The 22,341-nt window shown below is 36.0% G+C and overlaps 1 protein-coding gene across 5 annotated transcripts in view; it reads left to right on the plus strand.

Moving 5' to 3' along the window:
- LOC131673846 (serine/threonine-protein kinase BRSK2) overlaps positions 1–22,341 on the plus strand; it is a 175,079-nt gene that overhangs the window by 46,698 nt on the left and 106,040 nt on the right. For all 5 annotated transcript variants that reach the window (XM_058953953.1, XM_058953316.1, XM_058953822.1 and 2 more), the window contains one exon: positions 21,510–21,737. In XM_058953953.1, the coding sequence (XP_058809936.1) occupies positions 21,510–21,737 (228 nt within the window). The remainder of the gene's footprint in view (positions 1–21,509; positions 21,738–22,341) is intronic.

Here is a 22,341-nt window from a genome sequence, read left to right on the forward strand (position 1 = left end):
TTATCGTCTCTTGAATCATAAATTAAAAATTGATCACCAGTTGCCTTTTTCTATAATTTTCAGGAATTTCATCCAAATCCGCGAGTGAAGTTGGACTAGGCGGCACATTCTTTTTCTTGGCTCTGCGAAGCATTCTTTTCAAATGTTCTCTCTCGGGAAGCTGACTGAGTACTCCAGATGCAACTCCTGCCAGTTCTTCTCGCAACATTGCAGCTGGGAGGTCTGGATGAGTCTCAGCCCTGCGTTTTGAACTAAATTTTCGTTTTTCCCCTTCAGCTTCTTCGCGGTTGGGGGGATGCTCATGCGGTGATGTATCCGGGCCTTGTATTACTACAATTTGCCCTCCTGCACTTCGAGTTAATGTCACGGCTCGGGCTGTACACTCCTTACTCCTTACTCTTTTACAATTCCAATGCGTATGTACACCGGCATCTTTCGATTTCACGTACACGAAACCGTCCAAAAATAAGTGATGAGAACGACCAAAAACAATGATTTCCGGTTCACTATTCATTTTACTTAAAAATTTTGAGTTCTTGTCACTGATAATTTGTTGCCGCCTATACTGCTAATTTTATATGATTAGGTTATCGGCAAATAACAAAAAAAATGAAATTCGTTTTTTTTTCTATTCGGGGGAAACGTCGTCGGGGGTTCCGTTTTCGGGGCATTCGTCATTCGGGGAGTTTTTCGGGGGATTGGCGATTCAGGGAAAAGTATTCGGGGAAATGGTAGAGAATCAACATACTGTGCCTCAGACAGGATTAATCAACAGATGAAGGTATGGACATCGAAGACAAGGAGTTGTCCGCATATATGACCGGAGTTGAAGAACCTCAGATAACTTCTTAACTACCTAATGTACGTTTTAATACTTTTATCTTCTATACTACCGTAAGCATAAACTCTAACAATAATTATAGCAGCTTAGATCAACTCTATACTAGAATATTGCTTATGATGTATTGGAATCCCCACAGTGTATGTAATAAAAAAGAGGAAATTTAAAAAATTATCCTTGATTTGGAAATTTTGATTTGCATTGAATCTCAGCTCAAAGAAAACGATTACTTTAATTACGCGGAATTTAACACTTTTCGTAAAGATAGAGACGTAGATATGGGTGAAGCCATTGTGTTTCTAATTAGAAAGAGTTTATGCTTATGCTGAATTAGAAAACTTTTTAAATAGTAATTTTCAAGTGGAAATATATCGTGTTGAAATCTTAAACCTAAAAGAACCTGTTGCTATCATTAGCTGTTATAAACCGCTTAATTTGGAACTAAACGGGGATGAATGGAATGTTATTTTTAGTATTACTAGAGTTAAACAGTGCTATATTTTTTTGGGAGGTTTCATTACCCATAAATGCAATAATACTGATAAAAATGGCAAGATATTATTACAACAAACAGTAATTTTTTATTTGTTTCTGTATAATCACAATACATATACAAAATTGAGTAGTTCTACTAATCATTTAACATCGCGCACTCACTTCAGGTCAAAGTATCGGATGATTCCCGTGGATCTGATCACTTCTCCATAAATATTGAGTTAGACAAACAAAAAATAACTAATAATAAAATATCGTTTAAAATTCAGTCAGAGTGTACTAACTGGGATAAAGTAAATTAACTTCTGGGGGAGGAGTATGTAAAGTTCTTAAAAGAAGATTATGATAATTTACCAACGTTAGATAAATAACACTTTTTCGTCAATACTTCTAAAGAAGCTATCATTAAGTTCACTTCCAAAAAAAAGAAATTCAATAAGAATAAACATCATAACTCAATCGCATGGTGGGACTCTGATTGTGATCGAATCAAGTGTGTAACGGATAATCTCGGCTAGTCCGATTTCGTCCGTTTAGCTCTCGCCAATGTCCGCGCGCCGCGCCAAGCTGAGAGTGTGTGCGTGTGGTATGGATTTTGTTTTCGAGGTGCTGTGTACGGGCTGAGCTGACGGCTACAGCAATCGAGACGGCGCAGAAATGGAAGAGAGAGAGAGAGAGAGAGCGCGCGCTCTAGTTGCGGATCACCGCGAAAATTTCAGAGAGTATTTGCTGGGCTTTAGCAGAGAAAGGCACGCCTGTGAATTTAACCGAAGTCAACGTTCGTTTCCGGAGACACGCCCGGTGCGCGGACGAGAATTAGTGTTGTGGCTGGATCGCGCCCGACCGTGTCCCAAAGGATACCCGGCACCGGTGTATGTGGGTAACCGGCGAGGTGTGCGGGTGCGCGCGTGAGCGGACTTCGTCGCTGCTGCAGACACCGAGCGACCGAAGGGCAGCGGGAACAACGGCAACTGCAGCGGAAGCAACAACAACAACAACGAGCGTAACAACAGGTTGAGACAGCAATATTGGTAAAGCAAACGAGAGGACGAGCGAGAGAACAAACAGCAGCGACAATAACACCAGCGAATCAGTCAGCAAAAAGGAGCGCACCAGTGACATCATACAGCGAAGTGTTCTAGCCGTCAGAGAGGCTGAAGGTCGTGGTCGGTGCCGTGTTCTCTCTTTTCTCTCTCTCTCTCTCTGGGCGCCACTGATGGGTGGGTAGTGTGGCAGATCTACCAGCTACCCCGTTGACGAAATAATGGCAGAAATTGTTTATCGGATATTCATTGTAATAATTAGCTTTAAAAAGGGAATCGTCAGGTTGACCAGCCACCGATTCATCTTCACGCCCGCGTTTGTTATTGTGCCGCTCGTAGTATATCAGCGTGAGATCACCGTATTGTAACCGATTGTTGACAAGTAAAGGATTAGTGTGTTAATCCGGTGTTGTGTTTATTCGCCACTGTATCACTCCTCATCCCGACTTCGAATCCGTGCGTTTAACGTGGGTTTGCTCGACGTGTTATTCAGTCATGGCAACGTCTCTTGCTTCCCGAATCCCCAAATAAAGAATTTGTGCAGACGGCTGCCAGCTACCCAGATGGGAACGGTCGCAAATTCTCCGTTACAAGCATAAGACATTTTTGTCATTTAAATTACGTGCATTAAAATATTTATTGTTTCTTACAACTTATTGTTTAAACGTAGAATATTCTTTTTTTTAATTTTTGATATCGTTGTTTCATTTATTTAATCGTCATTAAAATCAAATATGACCTTGAAATGGCCTTCAGGAGTTACTTTGACCCAAGGTCAAGTTCATATCTGAACGTAAAATTATTCGCTCTTTCCATTTCTGAAATAAAAACTAGGAGTTCCCATTTGAAAAAAAAGTTGACCTTGAAATGACCTTGTCAAATCTAAGGTCTCTTTTGGATTCCACGTCGAAAGCTACTAATGAATCGATCTCCTCTAAAATGACAAAAACCTTACACAACGTCAGACTGTCATGAATTTTAAATGACCTTTAAATGAACTTTAAGGTCATCATTGATCTATGACCTGAGCACATGTTTGGACGTAAAATTTCCCGCTCTTTCGATTGTCGTTGTCAAAAATAGGGGTTCCCATTTGAAAAAATGTTGACCTTGAAATGATCTTGAAGGTCAAGCTCAAGGTTAAATCCAAGGTCACCATTGGATTCCTCGATGAATTTTACTACAAGAGTGACCTTCAGTATTTATAAAAATATTGTAAGCTGGAAAATTTTTTAGGTGTATCGTTAGTTTTGTTACACCATGTATAAATATTTATATAAAGCTCAATGATGGTTTAATCAATGGAGAATAATAAATTAAACAAAGTCAATACTCAGGTAAACCTTAAAGAACCTTAAAGAAAGAGTCTAATCCTTCAGTACATATAAGCAACATATAAATTCCTCAAGAAGATAATGCCAAATGCATTTAGATCGACGACATATATGAAGAGATCATATTTCGACTAAACATCAACATCTTAACCTATAGCTACAAAAATTCTACTGGCTAATTTACAAATGTATAATCAATCCAGTATGGACGTATCCACCTCTAGGGCACAGCCTCAAAATCAATCATTGATATCATTGAAATATTTCAAAATAAGGCTTTAATATCAATTACGAATTCACCGTAGTTCTTTGAAAATTAAATAATCGGGAAGGACGTTAACATCCTAACTATAAACCATTAGCATCTTGAACGTTTTACTGTGTAGACGTGTTTAACAGTGTGACACTGCTTCGCGGTATTTAAAGTCTGATGTGTGTAATTTTGCCTATGTACTACAAGTCAAGTTACACGAAAATCTATATAGATGCCTCTGTCAAATAAGATAGTTTTTTATTTTCTATCAGTTAAGTGCAAATTGGTTAAGAGCTGCTATCTCTGTGAAGCGTTACTAACAGCTCCAAATGACATCCTTCAATGAAAATCCTCACTCAACGAAAGCAAAAATACCTTCTCAAATATTGTTAAGTAAGAAATAGTAATCTTACGTGACTATGTCATTATAGTTCTCACAATTGATTAAAAAATGGTTGAAGAATACGCAATCGCACTAGCTACAGTAGTTCGTCCGAAAAACATTCTATATGTGTCAAGAATAAGTCGAAATCGAATCTGCTTCCATTTGAGATCAATTAAAATTGTAGACATCCTGATCAAGAATTCTACTTAACTCCAAATTAGACAAGTGGGTTAAAATAAACCGCTAAAGAGCAAAGCAAAAAGATTTCTTATATCGAACGTTCAGAACTATTAAAAATTAACGTTACTCCAACCTCGCAAATTACCACTATAAAAGCCGGTATCCACAATCCGAAACTAAGACATAGTCTCAGTTTTCGGAAGTAAATGTATACTGAACAAAAAGATCTCGCTAAAATTTCAAGTAGCCTAAAAATTTTACACGAAGATCTCAATTACTGGATATAATTCTCCACAGAAAAGCTGAGCTACTTTCAATTCAAGCAAGAAAGTCACCTCACCAAATTCTGTACAGCCATACCCTTCCAAACGGATAACACACAAAAAAATACAACTCTTCCCTTAAGAAACAATAATTTAGATAATATTTCGATATTTAGATAAGAAATACTTTCTTCTCCAATCGAAATAGTTAAAAGATCCTCTTAGATTAAGCTACAAATTTTGTTTTAGAATTCTCGCAGTGTGATTAAGTGACAATTTAATTTATATAAAACATTGCATGACATCGATATTTTGGATCGATGATGGAATTGTCTTTTTTATTTATTTTTTATTTCCACGTTAACATATACTTTGTCTATCCTATTAATTAGATAATAAATAAATTTATTTACGAGGGGAAATTCCAGTGAATATTCTAGCTCGATTTTAAGTATTATGACGGTAAACGTCCGGTTTGCTTTACCGTCTCGATCGCGCGGCTGCCTGCGAGGGCAGCACCTACCGGCTCGGGTAAGACGAGAACGGGAACTCGGTCCGAAATGGGAAGGAACGCGCGCGAAGAGAAAAGGACCAGTGGGAGAGGTTTGACACCGGTAACAACGTACAGGAGTCCAGGAGCACTAACGCTAGAGTTGCGCAGCTAACCGATAATCGCGAATAACGTGCCCGAACCCAGGAGTACCTCTATCATCGGCAACGGCGTGCGTGCGTGTGAACGCCACAAGGAGTGTGAACGTCAGATGGCCCATAGTTCTTTGTTGTTGCTGCGAGTTTGAGTGGCTAACTGAGATGCCATCGGAGGCTAACCACGAGGTTGCTGAATCCGTCCGACGGAAGCAGCACGACGACAGAGAGAGCCTCGTCTTTAATTCGGAAAAGTGGCAACCTGAGCCACGCGTTGAACTACGACGTTGAACTGTTCCCCCTGACAGCGCGGCTATTCGCATAAGGTAAGCTGGCCAGCTTCGCGTTATTATTTTCGATAAGCGACCGCGCGTAACATCTTAGCTCTCCCCTCACACCTGCGAATACGAGAAAATCGCTAACGAGCGAGCATGCAAGCGAACAACTCGATCGAACAATTGTAAATGTAATAATCGTGCGTAAGATCGTCACGCACGTAGTATAAGCATAAATGCGCGGGCCAAGTGCGTTGTAGATTACTTGATGAATAAACTAGTCTGTGTGCAATTAAAACGTTAATCGATGGTTATTTTTGCTATTAGTAAGTTGGTTGACTGACACCTGTCCTCTCCTGCTCTCCGGTGAGTTAATTGAATTGATTATTTCGATCTCGCCGCGCGCATTCCGGTACGACTGCGCATCGAGCGAGATAAAGAAATTAAAACGGAATTCACACCCCGTTACAGTATATAGGTAAACTTGAAACTTAAATATTTACAAGAGAATTATAATTAATTCACGCAGTTAGAATTTTATGTTTCTTGAGTCTGGAGTTTTCAATGGATGTACCGAGGAGTTTACTGATTAGTTGATTTGGGTTGCTGCGTAGTCTGATTTTGTATTTTTTGTAGAACGTTATTTTTTCTTCTTTGATGGCTGGTATCTGAAGGTTACGGATTATTTCGTTTGGTACAAACCGGGAAGCTTGTATGATGTTTCTTAGTACTTTTGATTGAAATCTTTCAATTATTCCAATATTTAAATTTCTAGAGGTACCTCATAGCAAATGTCTTTGCTTTATGTAAATTACAATTATTTTATTTTATTCACCTATTTCAACGTACATTAATAAATCAGGTTTTATTAAAATTTCATTTAATGTTTTTAATGATTCTACTGTTTTTAACAAATTGTTTTTTACGCACCAAAGTTCATCTACTGATAGTAATTTGCAGTAAACGATGTAGTGTTTCAAGTTCTTATCATACGTTGAATAAGGGTGAAATATTGCCCCTACAAGTTGCGATGATGCGTCATCACGTAAAAAACTTCGCGCCTGCAAGCACTCGCGCAACACACAAAAATCTTCGACAAGAGAACCAGAACGACCGATCAGCTGACACAGTAGCTCACATGCTTATGTCTAAGCATCATCTCAAGACTTCGCGAAAAAGACCTGTCAGAACCCACCCGACCTACGCGCACCATCCTTACATCCACACGGACACACTCTCGTAGACAGGAACCCGCACCGATGCTTTCCCAGAAAACGATGTGATGAAAAAAATTGCAGCCGAAATCAGCTGATTCTGATAGCTGACCACACAAAGGAGAGCAGCGCATACATCAGTATTGGACAGCACCTAATCAACGAACCCGAAAGTCAGTCCAACACACATATTCACACACAAACCGACCTCGCAAGCACTAAGAGGCGACCATGGAGAGTGGCGATAAGAAGTGTCGTTGATGCGGGAGCCAAGCGTCGGCCATATTGTGATGCGACCGGCAACGAGTGTGAGCCAGAGTGAACGGAGAGGGAGCGAGAGTGTGAGTGCGAGTGAGATGACCAAGTAGGGACATAAGTAGACGCCAGTGGAAGGTAAAAGAGAGCGTGTGTGTGAATAAGATAACCGATAAAGAAGAAAAGAGATACCGGGGGATACCGATACGCTGATAGGAACGATCGGTAGGGCTAACGAGCATGAGAGCAAAAAGGATAGTCGATAGGCAACTAATAACAAGTAGACTCAGCGACGCGCTCACCTTGACCGATCAATTGCAAATAGGATAGGGGTAGACCGACAAATAGAATAATTAAATGCCAACTAATCGATCGGTAACAAAATTACATAGCACAAAATAGTAAAATAGACGGCGCTAATAATCAAAGTGACGCCACTTTGAGTCAATGAGGTAAGAATCCGGGACCGAAAAGAAAGGGAAACGAAAGAGACGCAATGCGACACCGTATGCCGCGTCCTATTCTCTTAGAAGCCGCAGTTAAGCCGGGATCGAACCCTCAATTAGTGCGCGAAAAAAAAGAGCCATTGTTATTGTGTGAGTCACGGAAATGGAAAGAGATAACAAGAGCTTCGTCGGATATCACCTGTGAGTACCATATTATATCTACGAGTACATCGCGATCGGGAGTACGCGAATTAACGTAAGTCTCGCAGACCCACGATTGACCCGCGACTAGCCAGTGCGTAATCCGTCGTCCGTCTTTTAGTTCTCTCGAGTGATTCTAGACCAACCGACCGATCTGACCTGCGGGAATCGCAAGTGCGGGATGCGATTGCATCGCGGTGTGCCTACAAAAGAACTGGTTTTTGTGCTGCACGAACAGGAATAGCGTCGATGTGAGCAGTTAAAGTAGACTCAAGGTTAGCTGACGCGTCAGCTGAGTAGACAATATAAGCCATAAGGCAAATTTTTGGAAGATTCAAGAATTAGTACCGCATAGCAACAGCAGATTATTCGAATATAGTGGCATAGCTTGACCTGGGCAGACCATGGGGAGCTTGAGTTCGATTTTCTTATTCTATATAACCTGCAAACATACACATCTCCCGCGGTCGAATAATAAAGAGCAGACTAGAGCGTATCGACACGCCGATGCCATCTTGTTCGTGCCCCGAGCGCCTGGATCAACAAAATTGCTTCGCAACCATTCATTATGCACGTCAACCTGGAGGGCTTCCTTTTCCGACTATCTGCTCCTAAGTGGAACCGCCTACCGAGGATCTGACTAGTCGACCGCCCTTAGTTGTACGCAGCTAACAGGGTTTTCGCGATCCTACTACACCTACAGGTGGTACAGGAGGCCATTGCATATTGCAGAAGACAACCGATTTCCAACTCACCGTGATTCTGTCACAACCCCCCATCCAGCCCCCACCGGTTTCCAGCGCTAACCACCTTCTCAGTATGAAGTCAATCTGTATGAAGTCGGTAGCTGGCGCCCAATACAACAAAAAAAGAAAAGCTTCGAACCAGCCGATTGCGGCACTGGTGAGACAGCCATCGAGGAAGGAGAAAATTGACGAATTATTTTCTCCACCCCTCTCCCGTCACAAAGTTTATAAGTAATACCTCTTAGTTGCATTTTATATGGTAGTATGTCTAAACTCTCTTTTTGATTAGTAAAATTTCGTAAATCGATAAATAAAAAATAATTTAACCATCATGTTTGATTTGTTCTAAAATATAAAAATTTAAGTTACAAATATTAATTAATTCTTCTGGTAATATTACATTTACTTTTATATAATATTTTTCAAATATGCAATAACTACATATGTCAAAGACTGTCTAATAGGTTCTCTATAGCTCAATTCATTTTTTGTTAGTTGAAAATATTTTGAACAAAGTTAGAATCTATCTAAGTACAGATTCTTTTCTCTATTTTCACAAGCATATTTTTTCGTAATTTTTGTTAAAGAATTATTATGATATTTGCCATGAAATATTACTTGAAATTTTGAATATGTAAGATATGCCATCAAACACAATTCCATTGGTGAATCAACCATACAAGTACTCTTATAAGTACCTATTTTATTATTTTTAATCATTTATTACCAAAAGAAATCATGGTCGCACTTCTGTCGATAGTGATTTTCGTTCCAGCCGACCTTCAACGACAAAAACCGCAGATAATATTGAGCGGGTACGACTTGCAATCGAACAAGATCGTCGTATGACTGTGCGAGAACTAGAAGAAGACCTTGGGATACCAAAAACTATCATTTCGGAAATTTTAACCGAAAATTTAGGAATGGAACGCGTGTGTGCGAAATTCATCCCAAAATTGCTCACAGCAGAGCAGAAGAACATTCGCTTAGAAATCGCTCTGGACAATCTAGAAATGGTCAATAATGATGATAATGTGCTTAGAAAAGTTATTACAGGTGATGAATCGTGGGTTTATGGTTATGATCCTGAAACAAAACAACAATCTTCACAGTGGAAGCATTCTGAATGGTCAAGACCAAAAAAAGCACGTCAAAGTCGGAGCAATGTTAAGTCAATGTTGATTGTTTTTTTCGATTGTGAAGGTGTTATACATCACGAATATGCACCAATAGGTCAGACAATTAATAAAGAATACTACGTTGAAATTTTGAAACGTTTGCGTGATGCAGTAAGAAGAAAACGGCCGCACTTTTGGGAAAGTGGTGACTGGCTTCTCCATCACGATAATGCGCCAGCGCATTCATCCAATCTTGTGCAGCAGTTTTTAAGCAAACACAATATCGCATTGCTTCGACAACCTCCATACAGTCCCGACATTGCCCCTTGTGACTTTTGGCTGTTTCCAAAACTAAAAAAACCACTCAAAGGACACCGATTCGATGATAAAACAACGGTTGAAAACAATGCGACGAGTGTACTTAAGGCTATCCCTAAAAGTGAGTTCCAGGACTGTTTTGAAAAGTGGAAACATCGATGGAACCGTGTTATTCAATCAAGTGGGGATTACTTTGAAGGATGCCACCCACCAGATGATAAAGAATAACGCTAGCACGAAAATATAAAGGTAGGCCCGATACTTTCTGGACAGACCTCGTATATTGTTTTTTGATTGGTCTTGCAAGTTGCAACTTTATATCAGAACACGGAAATAAATAATAGCCTCTGGTAATATCTATAATATTATTCAGAACTTTTTGAGTGATATCTACAGATGATTGAATTGGAAGTAACAATATAATGTTTTCGAAAAACGCCTCTTCAGTTTTGATTATTCTTTTTAAAAATTCAATATATATGGATAAAAATAATTGAATCCAAATAGGCCTATTTATATTGGTAATATTTCGTAAATTAGAGAAAAGAGCTTCTGAATGATCTGACGTAACTATAAGCACTTTCGATTAAAATAAATTGAACATAATATTTGTTATATATATAGTTGAACATATATATTATATCAGTACTTGATGTCACTGTTACTGCTTAAGTATAGCCACAAGATGAATGTGAACCGAAAAATAAAAAAAAGAGCTGACGTAAGAGCTATTCATCATGAAAAAAGATACCAATTACTTATTGAGATAAGGCTTTTTGATAAAAACAATTAATTATTAAATGAAAACGAAAAAAATAAAGAGATTTAGGAAGAAGCTCGGATTAAGTTAAGCATGAATTCGGTAAGAACTGTGTATCGGTATGTAGTATCAAATGTAAATAATATTCAAGACCGATTATTAAATTATCACAAGAAAAATTTTGAAGATTAACAGTAAATGGTACAAGCAATAGAAGTTTGAAAGTAAATAACAAAATTAAAAACTGTATAACTAAATCTGTAGTAACTAAATATAAATATAATAATGGTAATCCTACAGGTATGAACTGTAACGGATTATGATTTAGAAAGGGGCTACGCTGTGTACGGGCTGCAGGTTTGCCTTATGTATGTACGCAAATGAGCGCGAATTGCGTGAACGTTGCCGGTTCGTCATATAATGGCGCATGCTTTAGCGGTGCTCTGTGAATTTTTAGAAGATTACCTCCCCCCTCCACGAGCAATCACAAACGTCTTCTCTGCGGCAATCCTCCCACTGCTACCTTACCTCGGGCGTATGCTCTTTCCTCCGAGCAAAGTTACCGTTGGTTGCTACCATTATTTTATTCGGCAGCCTCAGCCTCACTCGGAAGTATTTAAGGAAACTGTGCTAATTAAAAATGGGCGCGAAAGCACAAAGTCGTTTTACCACAACGAACGTACCGATGAGGATAGGGATTCTATTAATGGGCCAGTCAATGGTTATCTCACATAGAATTTATTTATCACTAAGGTGTCCTTTATTGTTTCGACAGCCATATATAAATTTTAGGCCTGCGTTGCTATCACGATTTTCTAGACGTGGCATATACGGGCCCGCCATCTTATCCACTGCCACGTACGAGCCACGCTCACTCGCTTTCGCTATAATCACAGTACACGCGCGATCGCCTTTTATCGTTTTGCGATCTCACGTGAGTATAACATAGCTACTCTTTTAGATAACTTCATAAAAACGTCAACAGATCACTTTGAGTTTAAAGTTTGTCTGGAAGTGTGTCATATTCATTTTAAGAGAAGTTATCATTGACAATTATAGTGCCAGAGTGGAACAGTATTATTATTATAAATGGAATATCCATTTTAAATGAAGCGGTGCTGAAGAGTCAATAAAGTAAATACTGCTACCATTACAGCTATTCAAGTCTTGTAGGTAACCTACAATTCATAAAAATTATGAAATAAATTCTTTTATTATAATAGATATAGAAGATTGTTATCGCAGTTATTTACAAAGTTTAACCAATGATAATAAACATTCAAATTATACAGGAGTTTTTGCAAAACCGCATGAAGTTCCAAAAGAGCTGAATATAATTGATAATTTGTACTGTCTGTTCGGAAATATATGCTTCGAAGGACAAGAATTGATTCATTGGACTATAAATTATCATGATAATAATAAGTGGGTAAAATACGACGGATTAAAGAAACTATTTCGCATACAAATAAATGATGAACATTTCAATCTTACTATAAAAATATCATTATTTTTTTATGTAAAAAAATAATTAAATAAAATGTTTTAAATATAGATAAACAATAAAAATAGCTACTTAGAAGCAGTGAAAATTTAAAGCAAATATAAAAAGCAAGCTATAAAATCGAATTCAACTACAAGAGGATAACTATGGAAGATAAAATTAACTGCAAGGAATTGAATTAAATACTGGAAATGTGGTATGGAAATCGATATCCTACATCAGAAGTCAAAAAGATTACATTATAGAATAACAATGTACAATTATAAAAAAATTCAATCAAAAATTAAGAAAGTGGAAACCATAGTTAATTTGGTAAATAATATTATAAAATCAAAAATAAATGAAATAGAATCACCACAACAACCAGTATACAAACACAAACAACAAATGGATAAGAGTCTCAAAATATTTATACGATCTTCATACGATGAAAATGAAACAGCAACTGCATCTGATAATCCAGCGAATAAACCTATTGAAGCAGTATTTGACAGAATAGACAAAATAACAGAAAGAAATAGCAACAAAGCTCTTAACATAATAGCAAAACCATCACTAGGTATACCCACAGCACAAATTAACCATATTAAAATGACTTATGAGGATCTGAATGATATTTGCAATAATAAAGCGATACACTATTTTGATAGAGGTATCAAAGGTAAATAAACTTTTATCAATTTTGTATATTTATTGGAACTACAACTTAAATATAAAGACATCGTAATTATTAATGTAATCGTCTTCACATTTTTCTGCAAATGTGATTCACCTTTTCAACATCGAAATATTAGTCCATATTAGAGAGTAATATATGCAGTTGGATTAACTTGTCCTTCAAGATTAAACTAAATTAAAAGAATCGTATTTGCGAAAAATATGAAAACACCTGCAGAGTTTTTGCCAAATAAATACTCATGAGATTCTGATAAAGATTTGAATAAAGTGCAATATTTAGTTTATGAGTTTGCTTATAACAGCAGTACAATACTGCTGAATATTAGTCAAAGAAATAAAACCTACTTTTTTTTTAAATAAAATCTTATAATTTATGTATAATAAAAATAAATTTAAATTAACTTAGTATGTAAGTTAAAATACGTAAGTTTCTTTTATGTATCCCGCATATGGTGCAATCCATGAACTTCGTATTTTTGGATAAAATAAATCTGTTAACCCATTAAGGCCCAAATGTCCTAAATTTTCAACGAATCTTCATGCAGTTATTTTTCATATTATCTGCACCAAAAAAAATTTCCAACACATCATATCCGACGTAAAATTTGATGTTCTTTCAGAATATGGCTTCAGAATTTGTCTAAAGTCACTGCTAAAAAAGTTATAATTAAATATTTGCAAAAGAAAGCGATTTTTTCAACTTAAAAAGATTTTTTATTCAAAATTTTTTTAAGAAATTGATAAAGATGCACATCTTTTTACAGCTAGAAACGTGTCCTCGAGTCCTAAATTTTAAGACATATGGGGTACAAAATCGAAAATCCAACATGGCGGTTCTCAAAATGGCGTCCGAAGTGATAATTTTTTTGAAAAATTTCAGGATGCTATAACTTGAAAACTATGAGCTTTTCTGAAAAAATGCTTAGAATGAAAAGTTCTTAGAATTCATGAAGAAATACACTGGAATTATTTCAGATTTTTTTTCATGAAATTTTGAAAATTTTTTTTTTTGGATTTTTGAAAATTTTTAAAAATTTATAAATAATTCTGGAAAAATTCCAGTGTATTTTTTGATGAATTCTAAGTATTTTTTGTTCTTTCTAATTTTTTCCAAAAGTTGATAGTTTTCGAGAAAAAAAATCATAAACAAGTTATATATATTTATATACATGCATATGTTAATCGGCTTCCGCTGGGTCGCCGTCCATGAGCAGAACAGAGAAGCTTACTCTGTAAGTAAAAGCGAGTTACCCAATAAGATTATGAGTTTGACTAAAGGGTACAGTGTGTAATACAGTAGACCCATTCTTTTAAAGTCACTTGACCGTTAATCGTTAAATAGTGATTTTTACATTTTTCTTTGAGAGAATAGAATTGCGAAATCATTATCGTTTTTTCTATATTCTTTGAAAAATTTTCATTTCATTATTTCCGAAAATAATAAGAGTACGCATAAGTCGATTCCATTTTTTATCTTCTTGAACAGTGCTGCTCATAGGAGTTGAAAGAGATTTTCCTTTTTATCGTAATTTTTTGAACATTGCCGTGTACAAAATATGTCGAGTACGGCAAAAAAAAGGAAATCGTCTCGAATAAAATCAAATGTATGTGTTGAGGAAGATGAAAATTCTCGAATAATCATTCTTCCTTCTGCCGATTATTCCGGCGAGTCAGATTCGGATGTTGAATCTGAAGAAGTAGGTGTCGCAGATCATGCTGCTATTACAGATTTTCAGGATGAAAATGTATTACACGAGTACTCAGAATTATCGGGTGATGTTCCTGGTATATCTTATCGTAAAGTTTTGGACGCTTATGGTGAGAACCAAGAAAAATTAGAACCAGACCATGAGTATGAATGGGTGGATGGTGAATGTGTTATCAATGATACTCCTGATAATGCTTTATTGCTCCCAACAAATGTTCAAAATAAAATTCGCGATTCTTCTTTGGTAGATCTATTTCAACTATTTTTTTCTTTAGAGTTGAAGGAAGTTATTGTTGATGCTACTCGTGAAAATGGATATGATCTTACGATTGAAGAGCTAGATGTTTTTGTTGGGATATTAATTATATCTATGTTCAATGGCAGAAAATCCCAAAAGGATTATTGGTCCAGACTGCCACTTTTACGTTGTGAACCTATAGCTGCTGCTATGTCAAGAAATAAATATTCCACTATCAAAGAAAAAATTAAAATGTCTAAAGATAGCGATGGTAACTCAAATGACAGAGCTTGGCGTGTCCGAAAGCCATTAGAGATTTTTAGAAAGAATATAAAATGCTTTGGTTACTTTTCAACAGCTCTATCCGTTGATGAGATGATGATTAAGTTCTATGGTCGAACGGTCTTGAAGCAGTACATACAAAATAAACCTGATCATTTTATGAGAAAAAAGCAGCCTTAGACTATCTCCTCTTTCAAAAATAATATTGCCTAGAGATTGGACTAAGTATTCGTTGAGGCGCTGTCGGGCCTTTTCTCGATAGAGATACAATAGTACTTAGTTGTATTCCAAACGGACCGTCGAAACAGCGAACTACATGAATAACGCTATGTTCGCTATTCGATGATCGTAACAATATCAAAACACAAAGGACTTTTACGTGTCAACTTCTTTCTTAGTCTAGGAAACTCGATTATCAATACATCTGTAATACGGTACATTATAAGGCTTTGCCTGAGAGTGTTGCACTATTTGCAACATCTAAGAAAAGCCATCTCCGTCCTTTGCCGCCCCAATCAGCCGGATAATTATAACCGACGCGCGCCCTAATCCGGACACTAATTTATTTCCATATCTGCCTATCCATACCCGAGAAAATGACGCAATAAGTCGAAGAACGCGATCCGATTGATGAGTGAAAAACTGAGCGCTCGACGAAGAAAAGAGAGCGTACGCATACACATACTCCCGACACATTATGCTGGTTGGAAAGAAAAACACGAAAACTTGACTGGGAAATGCAGCGGAAATGTATGTTAGCGATAATGCAGATTCGTAACACTCCCAGATACTGACATGGACATTTTGGAGATGATGGCACACCTGGGACGACCAGAAAATCGTCAATGAAGCGGCAGCCGGCAATCAGCTGTGTCAAGCTGCTGCGCACCATCGGCGACATCCTGAGCGCCACACACACACAAACACTGCTGCCGATCACTGACAACAACCGGAGGCACACACACATAACACCCGGGTACACACTTACACCACGTGACCAAACGGGAGCGCTCGAGGAGGCGCTTCGGAGACCGGAAACAAAGCACGAGGTTAACATGCGGGAGCGAGGGCGGCCATTTTGAAGAGTGATATAGACTAAGTGAGAGCGAGCGAGACAGATTAAACAAGAGCGAGCGAGACAGATTAAACAACAGCGAGCGAGACAGACCATATGAAAGCGAGCGAACCAAAAAAATTACCATACTAATTCAAATGTAAATGCGATGTTGAGGGCGCTACGAAGATAAAACCGAAATACAGATATTGTATCATTACAAAATATCTAGTGATGCGATTTAGAACATGGAACATACTAAAATAAAAATAAGAAAATACTTGTATGCGGCCGCTACAATCCCTCAAGTGTATTAATAAGCGACAAACAATCTGATGTATTAAATTGATAATTGTTTGATGAAATTTGAACCTCTGACGAAACTTGCCGGTGACATCACGACCAATAAGCGAATTAGAATGAAATTTGGTTTCCGTTCGCAAAGAAAAATAAATGGAAGTAAGGGTAGATCTTTCTCATCAATCAATGCTGGCCTACTTAGTGGGGGGTGAGAGAGGGTAAATAGCGACGATTTCATATATGACCAATCTTGACGATGTAGGAGATAAATGACTAATGACGAAATATTCGGTGGGCGCTACCGATATCCGAATTAGCGTATCGACCAATAATAGGATTTTTTCTCGGAAAGAGGAGAGGAAAAAGGATCTTTGATCGCATAGAGCCGTTTCTTGTCCATTTTGCCACTGATCGCTACCGCTGTAGGAAGCAAATCCGAGAGTCGCTGAGTTTGCCGAGTTTTTTCAGCAGTAATCTGTAAGTAGATAAAGTGTCACTAACTAATACTAGTTGTGAAGTGCGCTGACCACCCGCCATTTTTCGAATTAGTGTGAGTAAAAAAATCGAAAACAAATTTAGATATTTAGGTGCAGTGTGAATTACAGTTACGAATTCGAAGATCGGGCGTATTACCGTTGCAGATTCAAGTCGCCGGGACGTGTGGATTTGTTTCCACCGCGCATTAAATCACGTCAAGTCGCGCTAGATAGATAGCACTGCATGCACTATAGAGCTCATAGGAATATCTGGTTATTCAGCAAATATTTAACCTATTTTATCGACTTATTTTCGCATATGATCAATCTTGACATTTTCACAATTTTAGATAAAAAATCAACAAAAGAAAAATTGTTTCGTAATGCGGGAATAAGAAGCTATTATTCGATATCGATATTATTTCCTTTTAAACAGGAGGAAAATATTTGATTGCATATTGCGTGTTGTCCGAACACCCGTTTTTTTCGCAATTATCTCAAAAAGTAGAAGTGCGGAAATAAAATTTCAAACGGAGACTTTATCCCGAAATAGAGAGAAAACGTTTTAACTTATGGAAACTCAAATATATTTTAAGAATATATTTTGGGCGTCAGTTTAATAAGTCTGTTATTGTCATACGATATTGCGAATTCTTTCTACCTCGTATCCACATTCCTGTATGGTAGTTTTTAAATCATCAGTATCAATTTAGGGGTGCATAGTTCGCAAAATTACTTAAAATCTCTTATCTTTTTTAGGTTATTACGTATGACATTGTGTAATCTTTTCTTTTAGTCATTAACTATCGGTAAATATTTTTTTATCGTTGCTAGTATCATTTTTGTTATTTTATCCTAGCACTTTTAATAATTATAGTTGATTCATTCAGAAGATCATTCAGAAAATTTTCTAATGGATGAATATTTTCATTGTAAATTATTTACGTTGTAAATAAAAAATATGTTTAATCTACTCAAAGATCAAATACTAACTGAATTATTGTTATTGTTATTGTTACTTCAAAAACTACTTCCACGTGGAACGCTGCAGAGGTAAACTAAGTACCTGTACGCATTAATTTTGGTTCCCTTTAGTCATGAATATGCAGACTCACCTCCTTAACCATTTTTTTTAAATGGTGTAGGAGAATAAAGTTTAACACTGTTTTTTTGAAGATAAAGTTTAATTTTAATAAAATTTAGAACAAAAATACTACTTATTAGCTGTCAGTAGTGAGTACAGATCTAATGATCCAAAGATTTCAAGTTAAATTTTCTAACAAATTTTTTGTTTTTTAATAATCATATATCACTTTCTGGATATATTGGCTATTAACATTGTAATAAGATATAAAAACAATTTATTTTATGAATAAATAAATTCTGACATTTTTCAAATAATGTCATTGTATCAAAAGACTTTATTATAAGTAAGAAAAAAATGTCGTTTTGTTTCAAATCGGTCAAAATTTTGGACAAAATAAAGTCTTTTTGTAATGTCACTTTATGACGTCATTATGTGCAATAAGGGTAGGTTTTTCTTAAAACCTTGAGGATATAGAAACAATAGTATCATGAATGGTAGTTAAATACCGACGGCTATTACATTGTATTTCTTATCTTCAAGGTGTCAAATAAGTAACGGAACAAGGCTGTAGCTTTTTAGATACAGATTATTAGACCAAGGTCAAGGTCATTCCTTTAGTAACTTTCAACGCGGAATCCGATGGTGACCTTGGATTTGACCTTGAGATTGACCTTCAAGGTTATTTCAAGGTCAACTTTGTTTTTTTAAATGGGAACCCCTATTTTTGACAACGGCAATCGAAAGAGCGGAAAATTTTACGTCCAAAACGGTATTTTTAAATTTTTTTTCATGGCCTTGAGAAGGTCGATTTAAAGTCAAATGCTTGAAAAACTGCCTAAAAGCGTTTTTTTTATTTTTAAGATATCGAAAAATGACCTCTACAAAATTTGTTCAGAACAGAGTGGGCCACCCAATGCACCAAAAACCTTTGACCTTTAACCTCATTTTGAAGGTCATTTCAAGGTCGAAGTGTTTTTTGTAATGGAAACCCCTATTTTTGACCCCGGATTCGCATATAGCGCGAAATCCGACGTTTGGATAAGGTATTATGTTGAGTTTCGATTGATCCACGACGTTCATCGCTAAGGTCATGTGAAATTTAGATCCAATATTATTCGCGAAACATTTACAAAATGTTTCGGGCTAAATTTATTAAATTTTACTGAGAGCATGTTGCAGTGACCTTATCTTTGACCTTTGATTGTTTGAATAATAAAGTAACGGGTTATCCACACCGAAAGTCAAGTTGTTTTAAATGAGGAGCAAGCAGAGACATAGGTACAGTTTTTTTGCCGGATAAGTTTTTTCCACTCACTGCGTTTTGAATGTTTCTTTCTGATTTCGCGCTATATGCGAATCCGGGGTCAAAAATAGGGGTTTCCATTACAAAAAACTCTTCGACCTTGAAATGACCTTCAAAATGAGGTTAAAGGTCAAAGGTTTTTGGTGCATTGGGTGGCCCACTCTGTTCTGAACAAATTTTGTAGAGGTCATTTTTCGATATCTTAAAAATAAAAAAAACGCTTTTAGGCAGTTTTTCAAGCATTTGACCTTAAATCGACCTTCTCAAGGCCATGAAAAAAAATTTAAAAATACCGTTTTGGACGTAAAATTTTCCGCTCTTTCGATTGCCGTTGTCAAAAATAGAGGTTCCCATTTAAAAAAACAAAGTTGACCTTGAAATAACCTTGAAGGTCAATCTCAAGGTCAAATCCAAGGTCACCATCGGATTCCGCGTTGAAAGTTACTAAAGGAATGACCTTGACCTTGGTCTAATAATCTGTACCTAAAAAGCTACAGCCTTGTTCCGTTACTTATTTGACACCTTGTTTAATACAGTCTGCATGATGATGATTAATGATCATACGAAACTGACCAGATGCTTTCCTTAGACGAGATCGAACTTACGACGGAAAGATAGGCTGAAAAGTAAATCAAATAGGGTCATGATAAATATTATTAATGAGAAATAACTTTCTCAAATTGTATCAAATATACTTATACTTTTTTACTAAATCAAAGTTGGTAATCTGAAGTTTTGATCCCAATACGTGTAAAAGAACTACACTGTGTGATATAGAAAGAGTTGGACATATTATAAAAATTTTGAAAGAGACATAGATTGTTATGTTTCTTATTAATGTCGCACACTCTACTCTCGACCCTTGTGATTAGAGCGTGCAAAAGTTCATAAATTTAAAATTCTTATAACATCACTGTATATTAACTATATTGGTTATAGAATATGTTATTTCCATGCACAAAAGAGGATTTAAGAATCATAAATTAAGAATGTAATCCTATGTGAGTGTATATTTATGTACTTGAATATATACGTTTTTCAAGCTAAATAGTTTAAAAAACGTCGAAAAAATGAAAATTTATTAGATAATCTGGATGAATTTGTGGTTCTTACAAAAATTACTGAGTATTTTAATAATGATTAAATCGATAAGCGGGTATCCAGTTTACATAACATGTCTGCCATTATGAGTACGTGTGCTGAATTATTGCGAGCGAGCACCAACTGCATTAAATTAAAACAAAATCTAACTAATCTACTTGCCTTGTGTTTCCAGGGAAAAAATATCGCAAATTTTAAATAACGATTTGTAATCAAATATATTAATTACTTGAAGGAATAAATATTTATATTTATAGTTTTATAATGATATTAAAGTCAATAAATTTATAAAATTTGTCAATTAAAATTAGAATTTTATATGAAGATGATTTTACATGTAAAAGTTTACATATTCCAGTGGTGGGGACAATGATATCTGATTACATGTAAACAAGTTTTCATTAGTTTTAGTCAGTGCTATATAAACAATTTTTTTGCAGTGTACAATGGTGCTTATTGTAAAAATAGTAATGAATTTCACACCACGTAAATGCATTTCTAATATTACTGTTTAATTTTGAAGTTGGTTTTTTTTTTTTTTTAAATAGCATTAGTCATATTGTTCTTACAACGACTGTAGGGCCGAATGTCTAAAGGTCACCATGCAATGTGATTACGTACCCGTTGATATTGTACGTCTTCGGTTTGCCATTAGTTCTCTTTCTCTCTCTTGATGTCTGCAAAACCGTTTCTCTTATAAACTTTTCTTGATTGCAAATCTTATAATATGATACTTTTTACTAATTTCCTGAAGTCATACTACGTTTAAATTACTTTTTCTTTTGTCATTTCTGCATTTGACTCTTACACTTGCGTTAAAATTGTAATTACCTTTTCTCAAAAATAGGCTTTCCTTGCTTTTACCTAAATCAAAGATTGTTAATGCGATACTTGTAATTGGAGTGGCCCATGGTACAGTCGTGCAGTAAATGTTCAGGCCATAAACATCGTATTATACTATTTTTCTTTTATTTATAACTAATTAAATCTTTGCTTGTTATTTCAGCCACAATACAGAAAAAGTAATTTATTTTCTACTTCTTGAAAGAAAACGTAAAAGACCGGCTTGTGAAGATGAACTAGAAATAATGAAGAATGCTGCAAGAGGTACGCTTAATCAACAAGAAGATCCACCAAAGAAACGCATTGATACTTGCCGGATCAATGGCAACAGTAATTTTAATTTAGGACAAATAAGTCATGGTTCGCCATTAACACCCAGAAGACAATCTAGGTATGTTCATGATTAAGGAATTGATAGATAGTAAAATTATTTAACAATTACGTAGTAATTTTTTAACAATTCTATGATTTTATTAGTTCATATTGAAATTCTTGATCATCATGTGAAATAGTAGAATCCAAAAATTACTAGGACATAATTATATTTGTCCGCTTTATACGAAAAAAATTACACTCCATTTGCCTATCCTTGTGTCTTATCAGTGGCACGTTAAGATATCTATCTTATCCAGCCACGGTAGTTTAAGATATTGGATGTGTAACATCACACTTTCTATAATACGTAAAACAAATTACAATTAAAATCTTTTCTTGTTGAGTAGCTCTGAAAAAAACCGCAAGTATTTTTCAGAATCATTACTTTATTATTTTTCAATATAATGTCTTTTTTGGACAATGTATTTTTCTCAACATTTTGGCCATTTTAATAAATCCTTTAAAACATATAATTTACCAAATTTATAAAAATAAGTGTCTATCCGAACCTTGTTTGAGCTGAACTATTTCCTCTCGAGCCACGTTTTCATGTTGGGAAAAAGTCAAATGTGATAGGAACTCAGATTAGATGAGTACGGTATATACGATAGTAATTCATA

This window comes from Phymastichus coffea, unplaced genomic scaffold, assembly GCF_024137745.1.
Source record: "Phymastichus coffea isolate CEN01 unplaced genomic scaffold, Cenicafe_Pcof_1.1 PCOF00001, whole genome shotgun sequence".
Lineage (NCBI taxonomy): Eukaryota > Metazoa > Arthropoda > Insecta > Hymenoptera > Eulophidae > Phymastichus > Phymastichus coffea.